Source organism: Centroberyx gerrardi, chromosome 21 (assembly GCF_048128805.1).
Source record: "Centroberyx gerrardi isolate f3 chromosome 21, fCenGer3.hap1.cur.20231027, whole genome shotgun sequence".
NCBI lineage: Eukaryota > Metazoa > Chordata > Actinopteri > Beryciformes > Berycidae > Centroberyx > Centroberyx gerrardi.
The window spans coordinates 16,987,797-17,006,663 of record NC_136017.1 but is presented as its reverse complement, the minus strand read 5'-3'; the positions used below and the strand labels follow the sequence as shown (position 1 = coordinate 17,006,663).

Genomic DNA, 18,867 nt, shown 5'->3' with positions numbered 1-18,867 from the left:
GCTAACTACTCAGTTCTCCTATTTATTCCAAACGTGCATCACTTCCTATGTGCCAGAGGATTTTTCCCAGGAAAGAGCTACCAGACACCAGTGTTTAGTGTATCCATCAGTGATAGAGTGTAGCTAGCAAAACTCACATTTATTTATATGAAAATGTCACAGATGAATACTTTAAACATCCTAGACAGTTATCCAGTGCTTTCCTCTTTCTTCTGTTTCTCTTTTCCTCCATTTTCCTGTTTCCCTCTACCCGTCAGGCTCTCTTTTTCAACCACTCTCCTCCCCTCCTTCACTCCCCACAACCTTTCCACATGTGGCCAGCAGCCCAATGCCCTGCCAACAGTACATACACACACACACACACACACACACACACACACACAGCCACAGGATGGCTCATTGCCCTTACTCCCTTACTGTCTGCTAGACACATGGTTTTGTTTAGCATGGATAAATAGTTGGGATCTGTCCCAGTCCCTCTACTGCTAGGAAGACACCAGGACATTTTGAGTTCAGTTTATTCCTAACAAGACCTGGGCAATTTGCTGACAAACCTTTTAAAAAAGACATGAACCACATCCTGGCTTTTAGATACCAATTTCTTCAAAATAAACTGCTTTAAAATATACTGTTGTAGTAGCTACTCTGCCTCCACCTCTCTTCCCGCTGGCAAGATAAAAAAAAAACAATGAAAAATTGAATTTCGCACAGACACATGTTGATTCAGAATGGATTACTGTAATAGAAACAAACTGAGCTGTTGAATTATAGTCTGCTATTTTTCCTCACCAGGCATTTTTTCCAGTGTTGGGGGAAAAGTGTCTGCATTGCATCTCAGTTAACAAAAAATGGCTTGTTATGGCATCGTTAAGACTCCTTCATGCAAACCACAGAATAGCACAAGCTGCAAATTAGCATTACAGTAACCATTAGTGGTGGTGAGTGCTTAACAATGCTAACAAGGCATTCTAAAGATAGCTAAAGGGCAAATATATAGACTTTTTAGTGAGGAGCGCCTCTGGGTGGGGTTTCCTTAAAGCATTGTCAAACTGACTAAACTTCAACATGTCAGGGCCTCAACTCTCATTTTATAATCCATTCATACAATGAAGCAGAAATACAGTTTTTATGATCCCTACAGTATTTGTATGCCAAGTAGTGTATGGATTTGGAAAAGTCTTGTTCACGTTTTGACTTTTTCTGAACATATGTAAAGCCGGTATATACTGTATCTGCACACATGTACGGTAGCCTACATCATGTATGATGATTTTTCAATGGCTATATTTATGCTGTAAATTCACTTTTTTCATTTATTTTCAGACTGTAGCCTATATATTCTCATATTTTTCAAATACATGTATCATACAGGTTTTTGTATTCTCCATCCATTTTCTTTTAACTGTATATTTTAAATGTTCTAGTGTTAAAATTGTTATGTTTAATACCCCCATTTGCTATGTTCTTATTTATATTCTATTTTTCTTTGCTGTATCCTATTACTATTTGCTGCTGCATTGACCCAATTTCCCCACAGGATCAATAAAGTTTAATCAATAAAGTAATGTAATCTAATGTAATGTAATCTCATCTTTCCAGGACATTCTGAGGACATTTTTGTGCAAAGAAAATAAAACTCAATTTCAAAAGTCTTTCATCAATGCAGTTTGTAACTGTGACATCATTTTGCAAATTCTCTCAGGGATTCCAGCAATGCAATGAAGAAAATGAAATGAACAAAATGTTTACTTTGGTTTTACTGTATTCTGTTTCCTTTACCAGAATAAAACAGATCATTCAGTCACCAATGGTTTGACATTCAGACCAAAAACTATTCATACTGACAAACATATAAAATATGAACAAAAGGTTTGCATTGATCAGCTTTCTGGGAGAGAAGATGGATTCCTACCCGCAGCATCTATTCAAAGTTTATCAGGACAGAAAATTATATTATTCAATGATACAAAAAATACAAAACTGCAAAATCTCTCCTAAGTACTTTCTAATAAATTCTAATAAATATATAGCCACTAATTAAACAATCAAGCAATCAATTAGTCAGTCAACCAATTGAGCAATCAAATAATCATTCGGTATCTATGCAAATGGTGTAGGAATGCTGATTGTTACTTGAACTACTGCAAAAAATAAATTCAAAATACTGTTTTAAGTGGAATGTTAAACGACATCAAGTATTTTCCATGGTCTTAAGTCACAACGCCCTTGTTCAACAGTTGGTACTGTCAGAAATGGAATGTACCACTGACCACACCTTAGTGCTAAGAGGCTTTGTCAACCTACTGTCATCTCACTCAGTTGAGGCAAAGCTTCAAAAATGAAGTGCAAAATGTGAAAATAAACATCACCTCAAGAGGTCAAAGGCACTTTTCTCTTTGGAAAATCTCTACAATGTCTCCACTGTAAAAGATTTCTCTCACTGACATGAACAGGGGCTCCAATAGTTCATAACGGAATGTTCAAGAGTGTTGCCTAGCAACAAAAATAGTTCCAGGAAGTAAACGGAGATTCTTTCATCGTTGGACTGGGTGGGGTTTCCTCTCTGTTCCATGCAGTTGGTCGAACGAAGATAGTCTCCATCAATCAGTCAACCAAAGTTGAATAAGTTGAATAAACTCCTCTAGTAGAAATGCTAACCTTTAGACTGGATGCTTCTGAACTAACTTGATCAGTACCATGATTGTCTCTCTCTGTGGCAAGCACAGGACTCATGGGTTCAAGACTTGGAGAGTCTTGCCCTGAGACAAATCTATGGTCTTTCTTTGCAAGAATGCTGGTTGCAACATTTGTAATGCATATCAGTGCAGTGAGTTTATATGTTTAGAAGCTCTTGGCTTGCGTGATTACTGTCCCAAGCCCTTCCCTGATTTATACCTACCAGTAAAGAGTTAGAAGTCATTCTATTGGGGCTTGATTCAGACTGCATAAAGTTATGAGAGTCTCATGTGGATTGAGATCTGCATGTCTGAGCTGTTCCTATTCAGACTTGGACTATTCAGTGTGAACACTGAGGATTTCAGGCGTGCCTTCTCTTGTGCCTGGGTTTATTTAAAATCTTGGCTTCTTTGTCCTCCTCATCGGTATAGTGGAAAATCAGGCCATGGACTTTTCTCTTTTTCGCTGAGGCACTGAATTTAAACGGAGTGCGCCTTTAATTCACAAACACTGAATTGGAAACTTGTCCTTGGGACAAAAACGTAAAATATATTTTACAAAATCTTAAATTATGTAGATCATATTTGATGATTCTACAATGTCTCCACAATGTTTTATATGAAAAATAAGATTTATGATTTAAGATGAGTTACTCTGTGAGAACTGCTTTCCGCTCAACTTGCTGACAAGCCACTCTCCAGCTGCATTGCTCATTGCATGGAAACTTTACGCAAGCACTTGTTATGTCTATGTCTGCATCACATACCAATTAAATATTCATGGAATGTTGTCTTTTCTTTTTCCTATAAATTTTATCTTGTGCACTCGGCATCCTGATGCTATTACATACATGATTCCTGCAGGTTGTCAGTTTATTTTGGCGGTAACTTGTTATTGATGTTTCATTTAGCGAGCCCAGTAACTCATATAATATTAACTGACTATTATACTCAATGTAGCGTCGATGACTATTATCATTGAGGCTACATTTCTGCATCATAGGTGTAATGAATTATAGTCACTGTAGTTTGCTAACACACTTTCGGCCCTGAAAATGAGGTGACGTCTTCTTTGTTATATTCTTTTTATTATTATATTGGTGTGCTGCTTTCATTCAACTCGAACACTTTCGGCCCTTGGCAGCATTAAATCTTGATTGTTTGAAAACTAAATTGGCGAAAACCACCAGCTTCATGCATCACAACTCAAAATTAATCCAAAACATCTGGGCTATTAATTTACCAGGGTGGGCTACCCAAGTATTATAGTTGTATGGGAAACACTGGTTGATGTACCGATGACGTTTGGAAAGTAACACGATGGAATCTGTCCTTGAATGTGTGTTTTTGATCATGTGCCTCTGTTAAACTCAGAACATTTAAATGATTTCTTGTCATCCTGGTAGTGCCGTGTACTTGGATGAAACATGGCAGGACACATTTTGATTGCTTGCTTGTTGTAGAGAGTGGTCAAAGTGCTTTAAATACCATTCTATTATTCAGACACCAATCAACAGTGTTGCACAGCCCAATTCACTCCCTTCAAGTTTTCAATTCACATCCTATTTGATGTCTTCAGTGATTATTATTGCGTAGATTTCTTGTTTTATGTCAGGAAACCAATGGGAGCACGAGACATATTGCAGGGTTTCAGGGATGTAAGGAAAGGAGTGTGGAAATGGACTTTGGTTCGAGTCAGACTCTGCATATCATAATGTGAAGGAAGTCACACCTTCATTTGCTTATTCATCTCTTCAAGGTCTCATCTTACAGAAGCAGTTTGTCCCCACAGTAATGGTTGGAATGGTGGAGTGGGGCGGTCAAGGTCTGAATCGGGCCCTTAGACATCAGATATCTAAATCATCTGGCCGCACTCGGCTACTGGCCCTGCTGCTGGACCGGTCCAACTGTTTCAGCAGGTGTAGCTCTTTTCCAACTGTGCCCATTTTCCCCGGCAGCTCATAGCAACCCTTTGGAGAGTGGCATTCAGAGCTCTGGAAGCCCTGGCTATGGCAGTTGGATTTGCTACTGTTGTTGTTCTTGCTATTCCCCGTCTGGCCGAGCTGGTTCTGTTCTGTGCTGAAGTTGGTCCAGTTCTGCTCACTGGCCTGCTTGTTATAGTTGCTACACGAGTTGGTCTTGTCCGCTGTGTCTAAGTTGTAGGCCAGGTTGGACATCGGGGCAGAGGGAGGCGGGCAGCCGTTGCAGTAGATGTACGACACATCCCGAACTCCCGGCCTCAGCATCCCCGCCGAGTGGAAGTCGTTTTCCGAAGCTTTCATCTTGTCTTTGACCCGCTTGAAGGAGATGTAGAAGAGCTCAATGACATTGAGGAGGAGGGAGACCAGAGAGACGACGAGCATGAAGATGATGAAGATTGTTTTCTCGGTGGGCCGGGAAAGGAAGCAGTCAATCTTGTGCGGGCAGGGGAAGCGCTCACACTCGTAGCGTGCTGCCAGGCTGAAGCCATAGATATACCATTGGATGAACAGGAAGCCCACCTGAGCAGAAAACCCAGAAGATAAGAAAAAGGGCTATTCTTTGACAAAATGACAAAACTTTTAGAGAGATATTGAAAAGTTAATGGTAATGTTTTTCCCCCAAAATGAATATACAACATTTTGGAAATAAATGCTTCATCTCTTAACAAGACAGATATATTACATATTTAATAAATCTGTTGAAAAAGGAACCCCACCTCAAAGATGGACTTGAGGATGATGCTGAGGATGTAGGTTCTCAGCAGCGCTCCTTTCATCTTAACTTTCCCATGCTCCTCAATCCCATACTTCACCTTGGGAAAATAATGATAACAAAATGAACTAATAATAAGAAGCAAACCAACATGACATAATACCAATATGATATAACATCAAATATCGAGATCAAACGGTGAGTATCAAGACTATCTGGTAGGCTTGGGGGGTATTTTATTTTATTTTTTCAAAATTATCAACCTTCTTCAGTTCAAGCTTCCTCAGTGGAACCTCAACATCCTCTCCTCTTTTCTGGATCTCTCTCAGCCTCTCCTCCTTTACAGTCAGCTGCAGAAACACAACCAGAACCACAATTAAAACACTATTGAATCACAATCAATTAGATTTACATGCATGCAGCAATGGCATTATCTAGCCAACCCCAGTGAATTGTAGTTGGACTATTGCATTGGATTAACGGTTCATATGCATAAGGAACTCCATTTGAAGTTTTAAAGTTTTAAAATATTACTGTAGGCTAATCTGTTTGAAATACTGATATGAGTCCACTTGAAAAGCAAAGCATGCAAATTAGTCTGATTAAAGTTTTATAGGGGTGCATGTAAACACACTTGCTTAGCATAGGGTGATACCAATATACCTCTGCCAATTTATGGGGCTGACATTGGAATGTGTGTGGTCTCAACAATACTACACTCAGTGGAAATGTATTCCCTGGAGATGAAGGAGATGACGTGTTTGACTGCTCTCACTCTCTCTCTTACACACATACACACACACACAGACACACACACAGACACACACACACAGCAGGAAGAGGAAAGCTATTCTCTGAAGGCAGAGAGCTTTCCTTTCCCTTTTCTTGTCATCTTGAATTTTTTGTTGCCGTTTCTTTCTTTCTTCATTTCTTCTGTTTCTTTTGATTTCTTATGAGCCACTTGTTTTATATACCACTTTCTAATATAGTAATTTGCATATCTTTCTGTGTTTTTAATGATTGTATTTTATCGCTGCATTTTTTTATCATATAATTTCACTTCTAGGACTTCTAAACTAAACTAAACTAAACTGACCCTTAGGAAACTGAACATGCACTGTTTCATATCTCAATTTAACCAAAGCACAAAGCCAGAGTGACCACTATAGCAAATTCAAAATAAGGGTGTGATGACACCTACAGTTTGTTTTCTTTGATCACATCATGAAAAAGTCGTTGCATGTTTTAATTTGTTTTTTTTAGGTTCACACTGCCACATGGAAACGACAGCTTGTAGGCCAAAGTTACATGGACTCATAAGTAGCTTGTTTTATTGGACAGAGTTTTGGTAACTTGTCGTCCCGTCAGGTTAAAGCTGGTTCATGCTTCATGCAGAAATGGACACAATGGAGTGCACATGGCCAAAATGACACAATTGTGGCCAAAATAACTGCCCGTCGCACACGAGGTCGTGCACCACCTGAAATTTGAAACAACATGGATGCATCCAGGATTGGCTGAACAAAGACAAGCCGGAGATATTGGCCGATTCCGGTGTTTATTTTATTGTTGAGCGATATGGAGAGCTGAATTGTCCGTGCTAATTGCTGTAATTTACTTTCTCCTGTGTTCATACCAGTTAAGTACGGGAGAGGATTAGGGCCACGTGAAAAATGTATTTGAGTTCTGAGTTTGAAGTTTGAAGTTTAAAGTCAGTCAGACTTTAAACACAGAATTCTGACTTTTTTTCTCAGAATTCTGACTTTATTCTCAGAAGAAACTGCTGATTATGAGCATCAGTCCAGACTTAATTTTGTTGTGCTAGGCTTTCCAAGCAGGAAGAACTGTTGGCTATCGGATGTCAACATCCGTCACCTTACACCATTTTGGGGTCATTTCCTGTAGTTTGTTTGGATTAACAAACTCCTAACCAACAGCACTGCAGTTCTCTTAGAAGAGGACAAAGACCCACATTTTCAGGCGTCTCAGTGTGATAATTTAGTGCCACCAGAGTTTGAATGGCATTGTTCTCACCTGGCCAATTGAACCGAACTAAAGGAGAAACTGTGCCGGAGTTCAAATAAACCGCTCTAAACATGCTTGGTGTGAACGCACCTTGTGTGTCCACTTGATCCAGTGCCAAGTGGCCAAATGTCTAGATCTAGAATCTCATTGCAGACCAATGTGTACCTTCTCCTCCTTGTGCATCAGGTAGAAGACGTGACAGAGGTAGAGGAGGGTGGGCGTGGAGACGAAGATGATCTGCAGCACCCAGAAGCGAACATGGGAGATGGGGAAGGACTTGTCGTAGCAGACATTCTCGCAGCCCGGCTGCTGTGTGTTGCACCTGAAAGCCGACTGCTCATCGCCCCACGCCGACTCCACCGCCGTACCCAGCACCAAGATCCGGAAGATGAAGAGGACCGAGAGCCAGACCTGGAGGGGGGGGGGGGGGGGGGGGGGGGGGGGGGGGATAGATGGGATGTTATTATTAGTAGTAATTGTAGTAGTGGTAGTAGTAGGCCTAGTAGTAGCAATAATAATAGTAGTAGTAGTAATAGTTGTAATAGTAGTAGTAGTAGTAATAGTAATAGTAATAGTAAAAGTAGTAGTAGTTGTAGTAGTAATAGTAGCAGTAGTAGTTAGTAGTAATAGTAGTAGTAGTAGTAGTAGCAGTAGTAATAGTAGTAATAGTAACAGTAGTAGTAGTAATAGTAGTAGTAGTAGTAGTAGCAGTAGTAGCAGAAGTATTAGCAGTGGTAGTAGTAGTAGTAGTATTAGTAGTAGGCCTAGTAGTAGTAGTAGTAGTAGTAGCAGTAGTAGTAGTAGTAGTAGTAGTAGTAGTGGTAGTACCTAGTAGTTGTAGCAGTCATAGTAGTACTAGTAGTACTAGCAGTATTAACTGTATTCCAAACATGAAAAATGCAAAGTACTCTAGCTGATTCCTTCTCAAATACTGACTAGATTTAGACAATTTACTTAAAATTGTACAAAATGTGTGTTATAAGCAGACAGACCTTCCCTCCAGCAGTGGAATAAGCCTGGACCTTATCCAGCAGCTTCCCCAGGGCACTCCAGTCCCCCATTCTGACACACACACACACACACACACACACACACACACACACACACACACACACACAGTGTAAGAAAACTTGTGTTGTATCATTGTTCTACTGCACTAACCGAGTGATATATTATATATAACTGAGTGAAACCCCCCAAAGAGGAATAGAAGACAGAGGACTTGGCTAAAAAGCCTCAGTAGGCTAGATTAAAGTGCAGCAGACTCCAGATCAGTTTTCCCTCAGACAGTACGGTACACGTTTTGCCCGAAACTTGCGATTTTCCATAATTCCTTATAACAAGAGTCTTCCTTGTTCTAGAAAAAATAAATCATTTGAAAACCTTTTCAAACCGTTAGGCTACTGATGTCTAAAAAGTTTGATGATGTGTTTTTCTAACGTTGTCCTTTTTTCTCACTCTAATACCCACAAAGTTAACCCCACCCTAGACAACTAGAAAACAACAAAGATGTGTATTAAAAGTTGAAACCTGCCTTTTCCAGCAGTTTACCTGGCAGAGAAACACACGACCCACTCCGACCAATAAAGTTAGAAAATGTAAAATAATCCTCTTAGCTGATGTCAGGAAAAAACTTCCATCATGACTAAAAAAAATGAAAATTGGGTTTATGACTGACAGATTCAGCAATATTCTACATGCGAAGTTAAGCGGCAGTTTAATTAGAGTTTTAAGAAACTTTTCTCCTTGCTATCGTGGTCTTTGACGTGGTGGTTTAACGGTAACAGTCTCACACTGATTTTCCACTTTTTTGGACCACTGTCACTTCATAAAGAATGAAACATAACACTTCCGGTCACAACCTCCAAAATAAAACCCTGAAATAGCATAGCAATTTGACACGGAGGTCCGGAGAAGTGTAACTTTTACAAATAATGTCTACATGTATAACAACCAGGCTTCAACAGAGAGTTATCTGAAAAAGATTGCTGTGGTGTGGTTCAAGGTCAATTCAGCAAAAGTGAATAGTCTGAAAATGCATGGAGTTGGAGAATTTTATTTTGAAAGCCGGACCGCTTCTCTTCCTGTCTAGTTGTGCGTTTGTGTGTGCGGTAGCTTGACGCAGCACTGGTTGCTTGGGTTGAACGAATCCAGATGTAGCGTGTACGGGACAAAGAAATACAGACATAGCGCCGCCATCTAGTGGCGTAAAGCAGTCACTGTAATACTCCATAAAAGTAGCCTACATTTTCTCACATATTTCAAAACATGGAGCCCTGCTTGGCTGTAAAGTCTAACCATACGACAACTTTTGATCTATTTCATAGTTTTATTTTAAGGTAAAATTATTATTTTTTGTTGTGGGGTAAAATGTAAGCCCAATAAACCACTGTGTTCTGTAAAATGCTCTTTCTTTCTGTCTGTCTGTCTGTCTGTCTGTCTGTCTGTCTGTCTTTCTCTTTCTTTCTTTCTTTCTTTCTTTCTTTCTTTCTTTCGTTCGTTCTTTCTTTCTTTATTTTTCTGCTGACTAATATAATCAGTCTGGGAGCAGTGTAATTGCTAATTGATTCACTTCCCTCACTCGGAAGCTCCTTTCCATATATGACATATAGCACATCATATATTTAAATTCAATTCAATTCAAAGGGGCTTTATTGGCATGGGAAACATAAGTTTACATTGCCAAAACAAGTGTGAAAAAAATTATATATATATATATATATATATATATATATATATATATATATATATATATATATATATATATATATAGCCTATATACACACTCACCGAGCACTTTATTAGGAACACCTGTGCACCTGCTTATTCATGCAATTATCCATTCAGACAATCATGTGGCAGCAGTGCAATGCATAAGATCATGCAGATACAGGTCAGCAGCTTCAGTTCATGTTCACATCAAACATTAGCATGGGGAAAAATGTGATCTCAATGACTTTGACCGTGGCATGGTTGTTGGTGCCAGACGGGCTGGTTTGAGTATTTCTGAAACTGCTGATCTCCTGGGATTTTCACGCACAACAGTCTCTAGAGTTTACTCAGAATGGTGCGAAAAACAAAAAACATCCAGTGAGCGGCAATTCTGCGGACGGAAACGCCTTGTTGATGAGAGAGGTCAGAGGAGAATGGCCAGACTGGTTAGAGCTGACAGAAAGGCAACAGTAACTCAGATAACCTCTTTACAGCTGTGGTGAGCAGAAAAGCATCTCAGAATGCACAACACGTCCAACCTGGAGGCGGATGTCACTTTGGTAGCCGGTTGACACTGAGCTGAAAGCTGATACCTAGTACCCAGTATTAGTATGGTGTTCCTAATAAAGTGCGAGTGAGTTTATATATAGATATGTAAAGATAATTTAAAATTAAAATAGAAAAATGTAGACATTGCAGTTAAAAAATATAAATACAAATAAGTGAGAACTGTGTAAACACTGCAACTTTTTTTTTCTTTAAGAAATGTATTTAAAGGTATCTGTTCTGTAGGCTATGTATGTACAGTATGTCTATGTACAGAGACAGTCTTATATACAGTATATTGCCATGCAGTTCCCCCCTACAGGACAGAGAGGGAACTGCAAGGATCATGCAGTTCCCTCTCTCCTCCTGTGGGGGGCGAATTGACTTCCTGCGGGTTGAAATCTCCACTTTCACTTTTGGTTTACCTGTGAGAGTAATGGCAGACAGACGTTTCCCTGATGTTATAATCTTATTTTTCCTTTCTGGAGCAGTGAACAGTGAGTCCCATCATTTTCGGCTACTGCTGACTCTGACTGCTAATCATCTCTGTAGATTAACACATTTATAACTAGAAAATTAATCCGTCGGATATAGGCGTATAATCGATTAATTTTACCACGTTTACATTCGTTTCCGTCAATCTTTTCAATACAAAGCTTGCTTCTGAATTCGACGAGCTATCAGCTGTTATTTTAAAGTCAGTTTAGTCACATTACTGTGACCTTACTGTGTAGGGATAGCCTACTGAGAGGCTGTGTAGGACGAACTCAAAACTTCGTTTTTCACACTCGAACAGCTACTCACACATAAATATAGGCTACAAAACAATACCGAAATAGGCCTACATGTTAATATGCCGTTAAGATTAAGTTTCTTGCAAGGTGCACTGGTCCCATTTGGACTCAAGGTGTCAGGTGTCAGTAAATAGCCTATATGGTGCAGTTGTCCTTCATATTCCCATATTCCTCTATTATGTATTCACTGCCCATCAAAAGTTTGGGGACACCTGATTGAATTTAACTATGTTTTTAATTATCCTGAAGTCATTTTGATCTAAAGGCTTATGCCTAAATTTTTGAAATGTGTTTCTTAGACAAATATAAATAGTGAAGTTGATGCCTAGGCTATATGAATTTCTTTCCAAAGCCTTGCCTTTCCATCAAGGCAAAGGGCAGCTACTTTAAATAATCTAAAATACAAGATAGTTTTTATTTGTTTAACACTTTTTTGGTCACTGTATAATTCCATTTGTGTTATTTCATAGTGTTGATGTCTTTACTATTACAGTAAATAGTAAAAATAAAGAAAAATCTGGTGTCAACAAACTTATATATATATAGATTTTTTTTCCACTTGTTTCATACTGCACATATTTCACAGTTTCTTGTCCCAGCAATTTCTACTACTACAATTGTTGTTTTGCACACCCTCTTAATGCTGTAATCCATACTTTTTCAAACTCAAATCCAAATATTTCTACTTAATATGAATGAGTGTTCAAATGGTTGGTTGTGTTCTGTTTGATATTCCCATTTACTCTGTTCTGATTTATATTCTCTTCATCTTTTCTGTATCCTATTATTATTTATTGCTGCAATGATCCCATTGCCCTACAGGGATCATTAAAGTTTCATGTAATCCTATACTTCCTCCTATGGTATTTACTCCTGATAGTTGTGTGTGTGTGCAGGGTGTGTATAGGGTGAATGAACTCTAGTTTCAGAACCTTGCAAGCCAAGGAGAGTGATCAACATAATTTAAATATTCTTGAACAAAGAACAAACGCATCAAGCAAATAATCACTTTTTACATTTTTGTATATTTCTTTTTACCGTAGGCAAAGCTGTCACTCAGAACGGAATTCTGAACGGAAGCTTCACTCTGGATCCTGGGATAACTGGGATCCCAACATACATCCTCTGGAAGCATGGATCTGACAAGGCTGTGGAGTGGGACACTAAATCTGACTTTAAGCACCGGGAATTTAGAGAATTTAAAGATAAAAGCTCACTAAACAACATAACAGGAGAGCTGACAGTCAGAGGCCTGACCAAGGCCTTAAGTGGCAGGTACAATGCCGAGTTTATCATTCAAGGGAAACTAGTCAAGTTCACACAGGAGGTGGAAGTGCATGGTATGTACTGTAAAGAATTACATTTCATTGTTAACTTAAGTTATATTTGTTTTATTTGAGATGGGTCAGGTTGTGAATAGAAACTTTTAGGTTGGTTTTCTTTATTCTCATCGAGGAAGTTCATTCAGAATTCCCTTGTGATATGAGGGAGCAGTGCTATTAAATAGGAGTTAGGATTGGCTGGTGACTACCATCATGTGGCATCGGTTAGAATGACAGTATAAATGAGGAAGCTAAGTGAAGTCCTTTTAACAGTAATTTATTTGACACACAGTAGGAACAAACAACACACATGGGCTGATGAAACGGACGATTTGGAGTGGTACTTATCTGGAAAGCAGACAAAGACAAAGAAAAATATAGCTGCAAGCAGCAATTGGCAGGGCCCAACACCTGATGACCTCTGGGGTAAATGTGGGATGTGGATTCCAGGAGAAAAGGAATTTTGATTCTATGACTTATGGTTCAGAAGTTATTGGTCAAAATGTAAAATTGGTTGTTATAGGGCCACCATGGGGTCGATTGGTGTAATTTTTTATACCTCTGAGTAGTGGTTGAGATTTCCAACCTATCTGGAAAGTTTGGCTGCTGTTGGTGTTACGGTTTAGAGAAGAAGAAGAAGCAGAAGAAGAAGAAGAAGAAGAAAAAGAAGTTGGTACATGCTTGGACCCCTAAAATTAAAACAATTAACAATGTACATGAATACAATAAATCAAAATCAAGTCACGCTTGAAATGAAATATCCATACTGAAGGATAAGGTCGTTTTTTGGATAACTTGAAACTAAGAAAGATATGGACATAACAGAAATGGAACTAAACTAGAAAATGTGCTCAGTGGAGCACAGACCTCCGCCATGTTTGACAACACCCCACAAAGGAAGTCATGCACCTTTTGGTGATATGCTTAAGTAGTGATGAACAGGTGAACGCAATCAAGTAAACGATTGGTGGAAGAGACCAAGGTGCTTCTAAGGAGTACTGAGGAAATGTCAAGTGCACTAAATAGGCTGTAGTGGAGAGTGAAGTGAGGAGTGAAGGAAGTGAGGAAGTCAAACAAAAGAGATTGGTGGTTTCTTCAATACAAGTGCCATCCTACAATGCTGAGCTGTATACCTGACAGTCACACAGTCACCATCAGCTGCTGCTATAAAGCCAGAATTCTGCGAATAAAGTCAGAGTTCTGCGAATAAAGTCAGAATTCTGAGGAAAAAAGTCAGAATTCTGAGAATAAAGTCAGAATTCTCAGAATTTTGACTTTATTTTCATGAGATTATCTGACCAAATGGCCAAAATATTTTCTCTAAGGGTCTGGATTTTGGAACTCATTAAAAAATTCTCCCTAATTCTCCATCTCTCTCTCTCTTTCTCTCCCTCTCGATCTCCTCACTGCCGCCCTCTGTCTCCTTGTCCAGACCCAGTACCTCAGCCTGTGGTTTCCTGTGTTAAGACCAGTAGCACCACCACTCTCCACTGCTCAGCCAAAGGCCATCCACTGCAGTACCACTGGTCAGGGCCTGGCCTGGAGGGGGCGACATGGAGTCCCATGTACAATGTCACTGTCATTACTACTGCAGAGCCAGGCAACTACAGATGTGAAGTGAAAAATGCAGTCAGTGAAAAGAGACAGGACTTTAACACCAAGGACTGTGGCTCTGCAGGTAAACCAGTCTGAGCAGCTGTCATTCATCTGTATTTACTTGCATCTTGATGAGCTGAAATGTTACCTTTAAATGATGTGTTTGTCTCACACAGGTAATCTGCCAATCATTTTAGGGATTGTGTTAGGTGTTCTGGTCTGCATTCTGATTGCAGCGACTTTGCTCTACTGTTTTATGAAGCGTGTCAAACGTAAGTTTCCATGTAGCTTTTATCACAAATTGCATATTTTTGTATCCATTTTGGGAAAAGTATTTCTTTGTTTTTATTTCTCAGTATTGAAAAAATACATGTGTGTACATTCTCTCAAAATTTTCTATTTCACTATTTTGTAAGCAAAGGTCTTATGATAGCTAATGACTTCAATACCAGGGTTGGGGTCAATTCACAAATGAATTGGGAAAAAAAATGTTTTTTTTTGTTTTTTTTACCAAATATCTGAGATTACACATAGTGTTATAAATTATCAATACTGAATATAATTAAAAATGTTACAGGTACCTTCCAGGTGGTATTTGATGTAGGCCTATGTAACTTCAACTATTTAAATTTACAATGAAACCATCAAATAAACTTTTGTCTAGTTCTGCTATACTATAATACATGATGCCTCAAACCTTAAAGCACAATAATGAGTAATTTCACATCACTAAGATTACATCTCTCAGGCCTAAATATCTTGACCTCTCTTAGAAGTGGACTTTAATTGAATTTAATGGAATTCAATTCAGTTTCCTGTCATTCCAATTCTGTTTCCTTGGAGCTGGGTGCCATTCCAATTCCAACTTGAGTAATTGAATTGGAATTTAACATGCATTCTCAATTCAATTCACGAATGGCCCCAACCCTGTTCAGCATAGTCTCAATTTATTTTTTCCAGCATAATGTTACTGTTACTAATCCAACTCAATATTGACTTGTTGAGACATTGGACATTTTTTCCCATCCTGTCCATGTTTGTCTGACCAGGCAAAGGAAGTGAGGACCCTGAACAACCAACCCACCATGAAACAAAGACCTCCATCCATTCATCCATCCCCTCATCCATCCCTCCATCCCACGTTGCTGCTGCCCTCCAGACACCAGACAGGGACAAAGACGGCCCAGCACCTATCATCCGTTCATCTCCTACTGAGAAGATACCAGCTACCAAACAGGGAGGGAGGGAACAAGATGAATCACAACCATTGCTGCAAGAAATCAAGAGCAACGATAAACCAGAGAGCAAGGGGTTTGTCAAAAGGAATTTGTCTGTTAAGGAGACAGTCAAGGAGAGGGAGGAAGGGAAGCTGGTGTCACCCAGAAAAGACCAGAATGAAGGAATGACACAGCAGATGTGTCAGGACTCACCGGTGGGTTCCCTTCCAGCCAAACCCCCCAGGGCTTTGACAACAGAGAAGAGATCCAGCACAGACCGCAATGTAAAGCAAGCAGACGAGAGAGGAGAGGAGAGGGAGAAAACTGATGAAGGGAAAGAAGAGAGGACAGAGAAAACAGACAAAGGAGGGGACACACAGGAAGAGGGGATGAGCAAAGAAGTAAAAGAAAAAGACAATGAGAAAGAGGGAGAGGATGAGAGAGAGAACCGTCAGAATGGAGAGAAAGAGGAGGAAGGGAGAAAGGATGAGAAAGGAAGGGAAAGGGAAGGAAAAGAAAGGAGCAAGTATGAGAAAATAGGGAAAAAGGAGAATGGGAAAGAAGGGATAGGGGACAAGAAAGAGGAGGAAGGAAAGGATGAGAACAAGGAAGGGAAAGAGAATGAGACAGAGGAGGATAAGTTCAAGGAGAATAAGAAAGATGAAGGGAAAGAGGAGGGTGAGAAAGATGAAGGGAAAGAGGAGGAAAACATTCCTAAATCTCCACCAGCCGATATTTTATCAACACCCACGGCTACACTCATGACTAATAATGAAAGTGTTCCCGGTGGTACATGCTCTGACACTACATGCTAACTTGACACGACATGTTAGCTACTCAACACTATGTTATCTACTCAAAACTACATGTTACCTAACTCAGCACTACACAATGTTGGGGAAAGGTTCTTTTGAAACAGTTACTTTACTTTGTTACTTGCCGTAAATAGTAATTAGTTACGTTACTAAGTTAGTCTTTATTAAAAGTAACACGTTAGAGTACTTTAACGTTACCCACTTAAAAACATGCCTTTAAAATAAATTTTCTGCTGATGTCATCACTATTATTGTAGGCCTACAGAAATTAACACTAATCATCACGTTTGAGACAACCTTAAGTTACAAGCTACCGTTGTCTAAAGAAAACATCAAGGTAGCTTTCAGTTACCTAGTTCCACAGTAAATACTCAGTGGGGGCTTGGACCGACTGGATGCCTGGTGATTTTGACTTTATCAACACTGTGAAACATTGGCTCTGTGTTCCTCTCTATAAAAAAGCCTAATTTGAAAAATTATGCTATCGACACGGAGCTATTGACATTAAAAGGCGCATCAGCTGGTAAATATCAAACTTCAAACTAACTTCACCCCGGTGATCAACAAAGCCTGAACTGATCCGATCTGGTCTCAAAATACCAACGGCAGACTGCACTCACAAGCGCTTTCAATTCAAATCTTCAGGTTTGATAGTGAAAGCTAAACTTACAGTTAACAATAATGTTCCTACCCTTCTCTTTGATCAGTTCAAAGTAGGGCTGCAGCTATCGATTATTTTAGTAATCGAGTATTCTACCGATTATTCCATTGATTAATCGAGTAATCGGATAAGAAATACTTTTGCTTTATTAAAGAGCAATAGTAAATATACAAAAGAGAAAAGCTGTCCGCACGAAGCTGTCCATATGACGCTGTGATTTACTGAAAAGGAGGTGAAATAATAATTATTATTGATATTTATTACTAGGCCTAAATATCATACTCAGTGTTGGAAATTAACTTTTTCTTGGATTCTAAATTCTACCAGCCACTCATATTTTTTACCAGCCACCATTTTGTAATCGCACTTTTGTGTGTAACTAACTTTTGTGTAACGTTTGTCTTGCTTGAAAAAAAAACAACAACATAAAAAGTATTAATATATATATTCACCTATGGTTATCCATTTTTAATTCTCTCTCCCTCACACCACACACACACACACACTCACACTTCAAATGCACAAAAACAAAATACAGACACCCAAACAGCGGTGCACTGTAGATCCATTTTAAGTCAGAACCTTAACAGTCTTTTAACATCAAACTTTAACAAACTCATAACAATCTACCACACACACACACACACACACACATCAAGTAACCAACAGTGATGCATTAGTTTGAGACCCAGTGGCCTGACTTTGCTCACAATGATGATGTAAGAGTCTTAATGCTGACAAACCGGCCACAATGTGACACAGGCTGGTTCAGTGGCAGACAGGTAGACTAACGGAGACAGACTGCTGACTGTGGTCTGCTTAGGCACATGGAGCCTTTTAATCAGAATAGTAGCCCAATCAGAATAAAAATGCCTCATATAAACGCCTCGATCAGAATAAACTGGCCGATCCGAATGAAATGTCATTCCGTTTGAGAGGGGTGGTATAACCCTTTCATAATCCGGCCGATGGATAAAATTTCGTCATGTAAACACTCATTCCGATCACTTTCTTTATCTTGCCTCTTTCTGTACATGCTCGCGCATTTAACGCAAGTAACGTCAATTACGTTACCCTATTTTTCTGGGAGGATTTGAATCGATGTGCTTGTTATTAACCCCGGGGCACTCGGGCTTGATGTAGGCGGTGCAGCCCGTTTTTATATCAAGTCCTGACTCCGCCTCTCCGGACCAGTTTAGGTTTACAGCGGTGAAAATTACAAATGGACCCAATCATTGCGGGGGCAAAACAAAACGTCTTTTTCTGACACTTATGGAGTCGTATGTTGTGATAAAACTGTTGCTTCATCAGAAAGAACAGCAGTAAAGAAATAACCGACGCAGGTCCATCTTTTAAAAACGTGAGCCCGTGTTAGAGTGCTGGATTCGGTGTTTTGCGCATGTCAGAAACTTTTATTCTGATTACATACTGTGGAGCATGTAAACGCACATCTTAATGCGATCGTTATATTTAGTGCTCATGTAAACACTTGCGTGACGAGTCGCCAAGTTGGCAACACTGGATCCCAAACTTTGGACACTTTCTGTCGTTTTCTCTGGCCTGTCTCTTCTCTTCGGCCCTCGCTATCGCTTTCTCCAGCGCGTTGTACGACAGTAACAATCATCCGTGCGAAACACAGTGAGCGTGTATATAGTTATATGGATTAAACGAAGCTTCGATGCAAAGAATTTGCATCGATGATCTTTAGTAATCGAGTTCCTCGAGTTTCTCGATGAATCATTTCAGCCCTAGTTCAAAGTAATGTGAATATTTCCAATTTCTGCAGTTTATTGTTGTGTTCATTCTGAAA

General features: G+C 39.4%; 2 protein-coding genes across 2 annotated transcripts; one reads left to right on the top strand and one right to left on the bottom strand.

Moving 5' to 3' along the window:
* Nucleotides 1-1,754: 1,754 nt before the first annotated feature.
* On the bottom strand, nucleotides 1,755-9,082 carry LOC139913939 (gap junction alpha-1 protein-like). Its single transcript, XM_071902100.2, has 6 exons — nucleotides 8,946-9,082; nucleotides 8,387-8,456; nucleotides 7,560-7,805; nucleotides 5,633-5,719; nucleotides 5,374-5,469; nucleotides 1,755-5,176 (listed from the first exon to the last, which is right to left on the bottom strand). Exons 2-6 carry the CDS (start codon nucleotides 8,453-8,455, stop codon nucleotides 4,523-4,525), a joined length of 1,152 nt encoding a protein of 383 aa, XP_071758201.1. The 5' UTR covers nucleotide 8,456; nucleotides 8,946-9,082; the 3' UTR covers nucleotides 1,755-4,522.
* Nucleotides 9,083-11,087: 2,005 nt separating this feature from the next.
* Nucleotides 11,088-15,579, top strand: LOC139913958 (CD48 antigen-like). Its single transcript, XM_071902130.2, has 5 exons — nucleotides 11,088-11,149; nucleotides 12,490-12,786; nucleotides 14,201-14,446; nucleotides 14,562-14,636; nucleotides 15,524-15,579. Exons 1-5 carry the CDS (start codon nucleotides 11,089-11,091, stop codon nucleotides 15,577-15,579), a joined length of 735 nt encoding a protein of 244 aa, XP_071758231.2. The 5' UTR covers nucleotide 11,088.
* The last annotated feature ends 3,288 nt before the right edge of the window (nucleotides 15,580-18,867 follow it).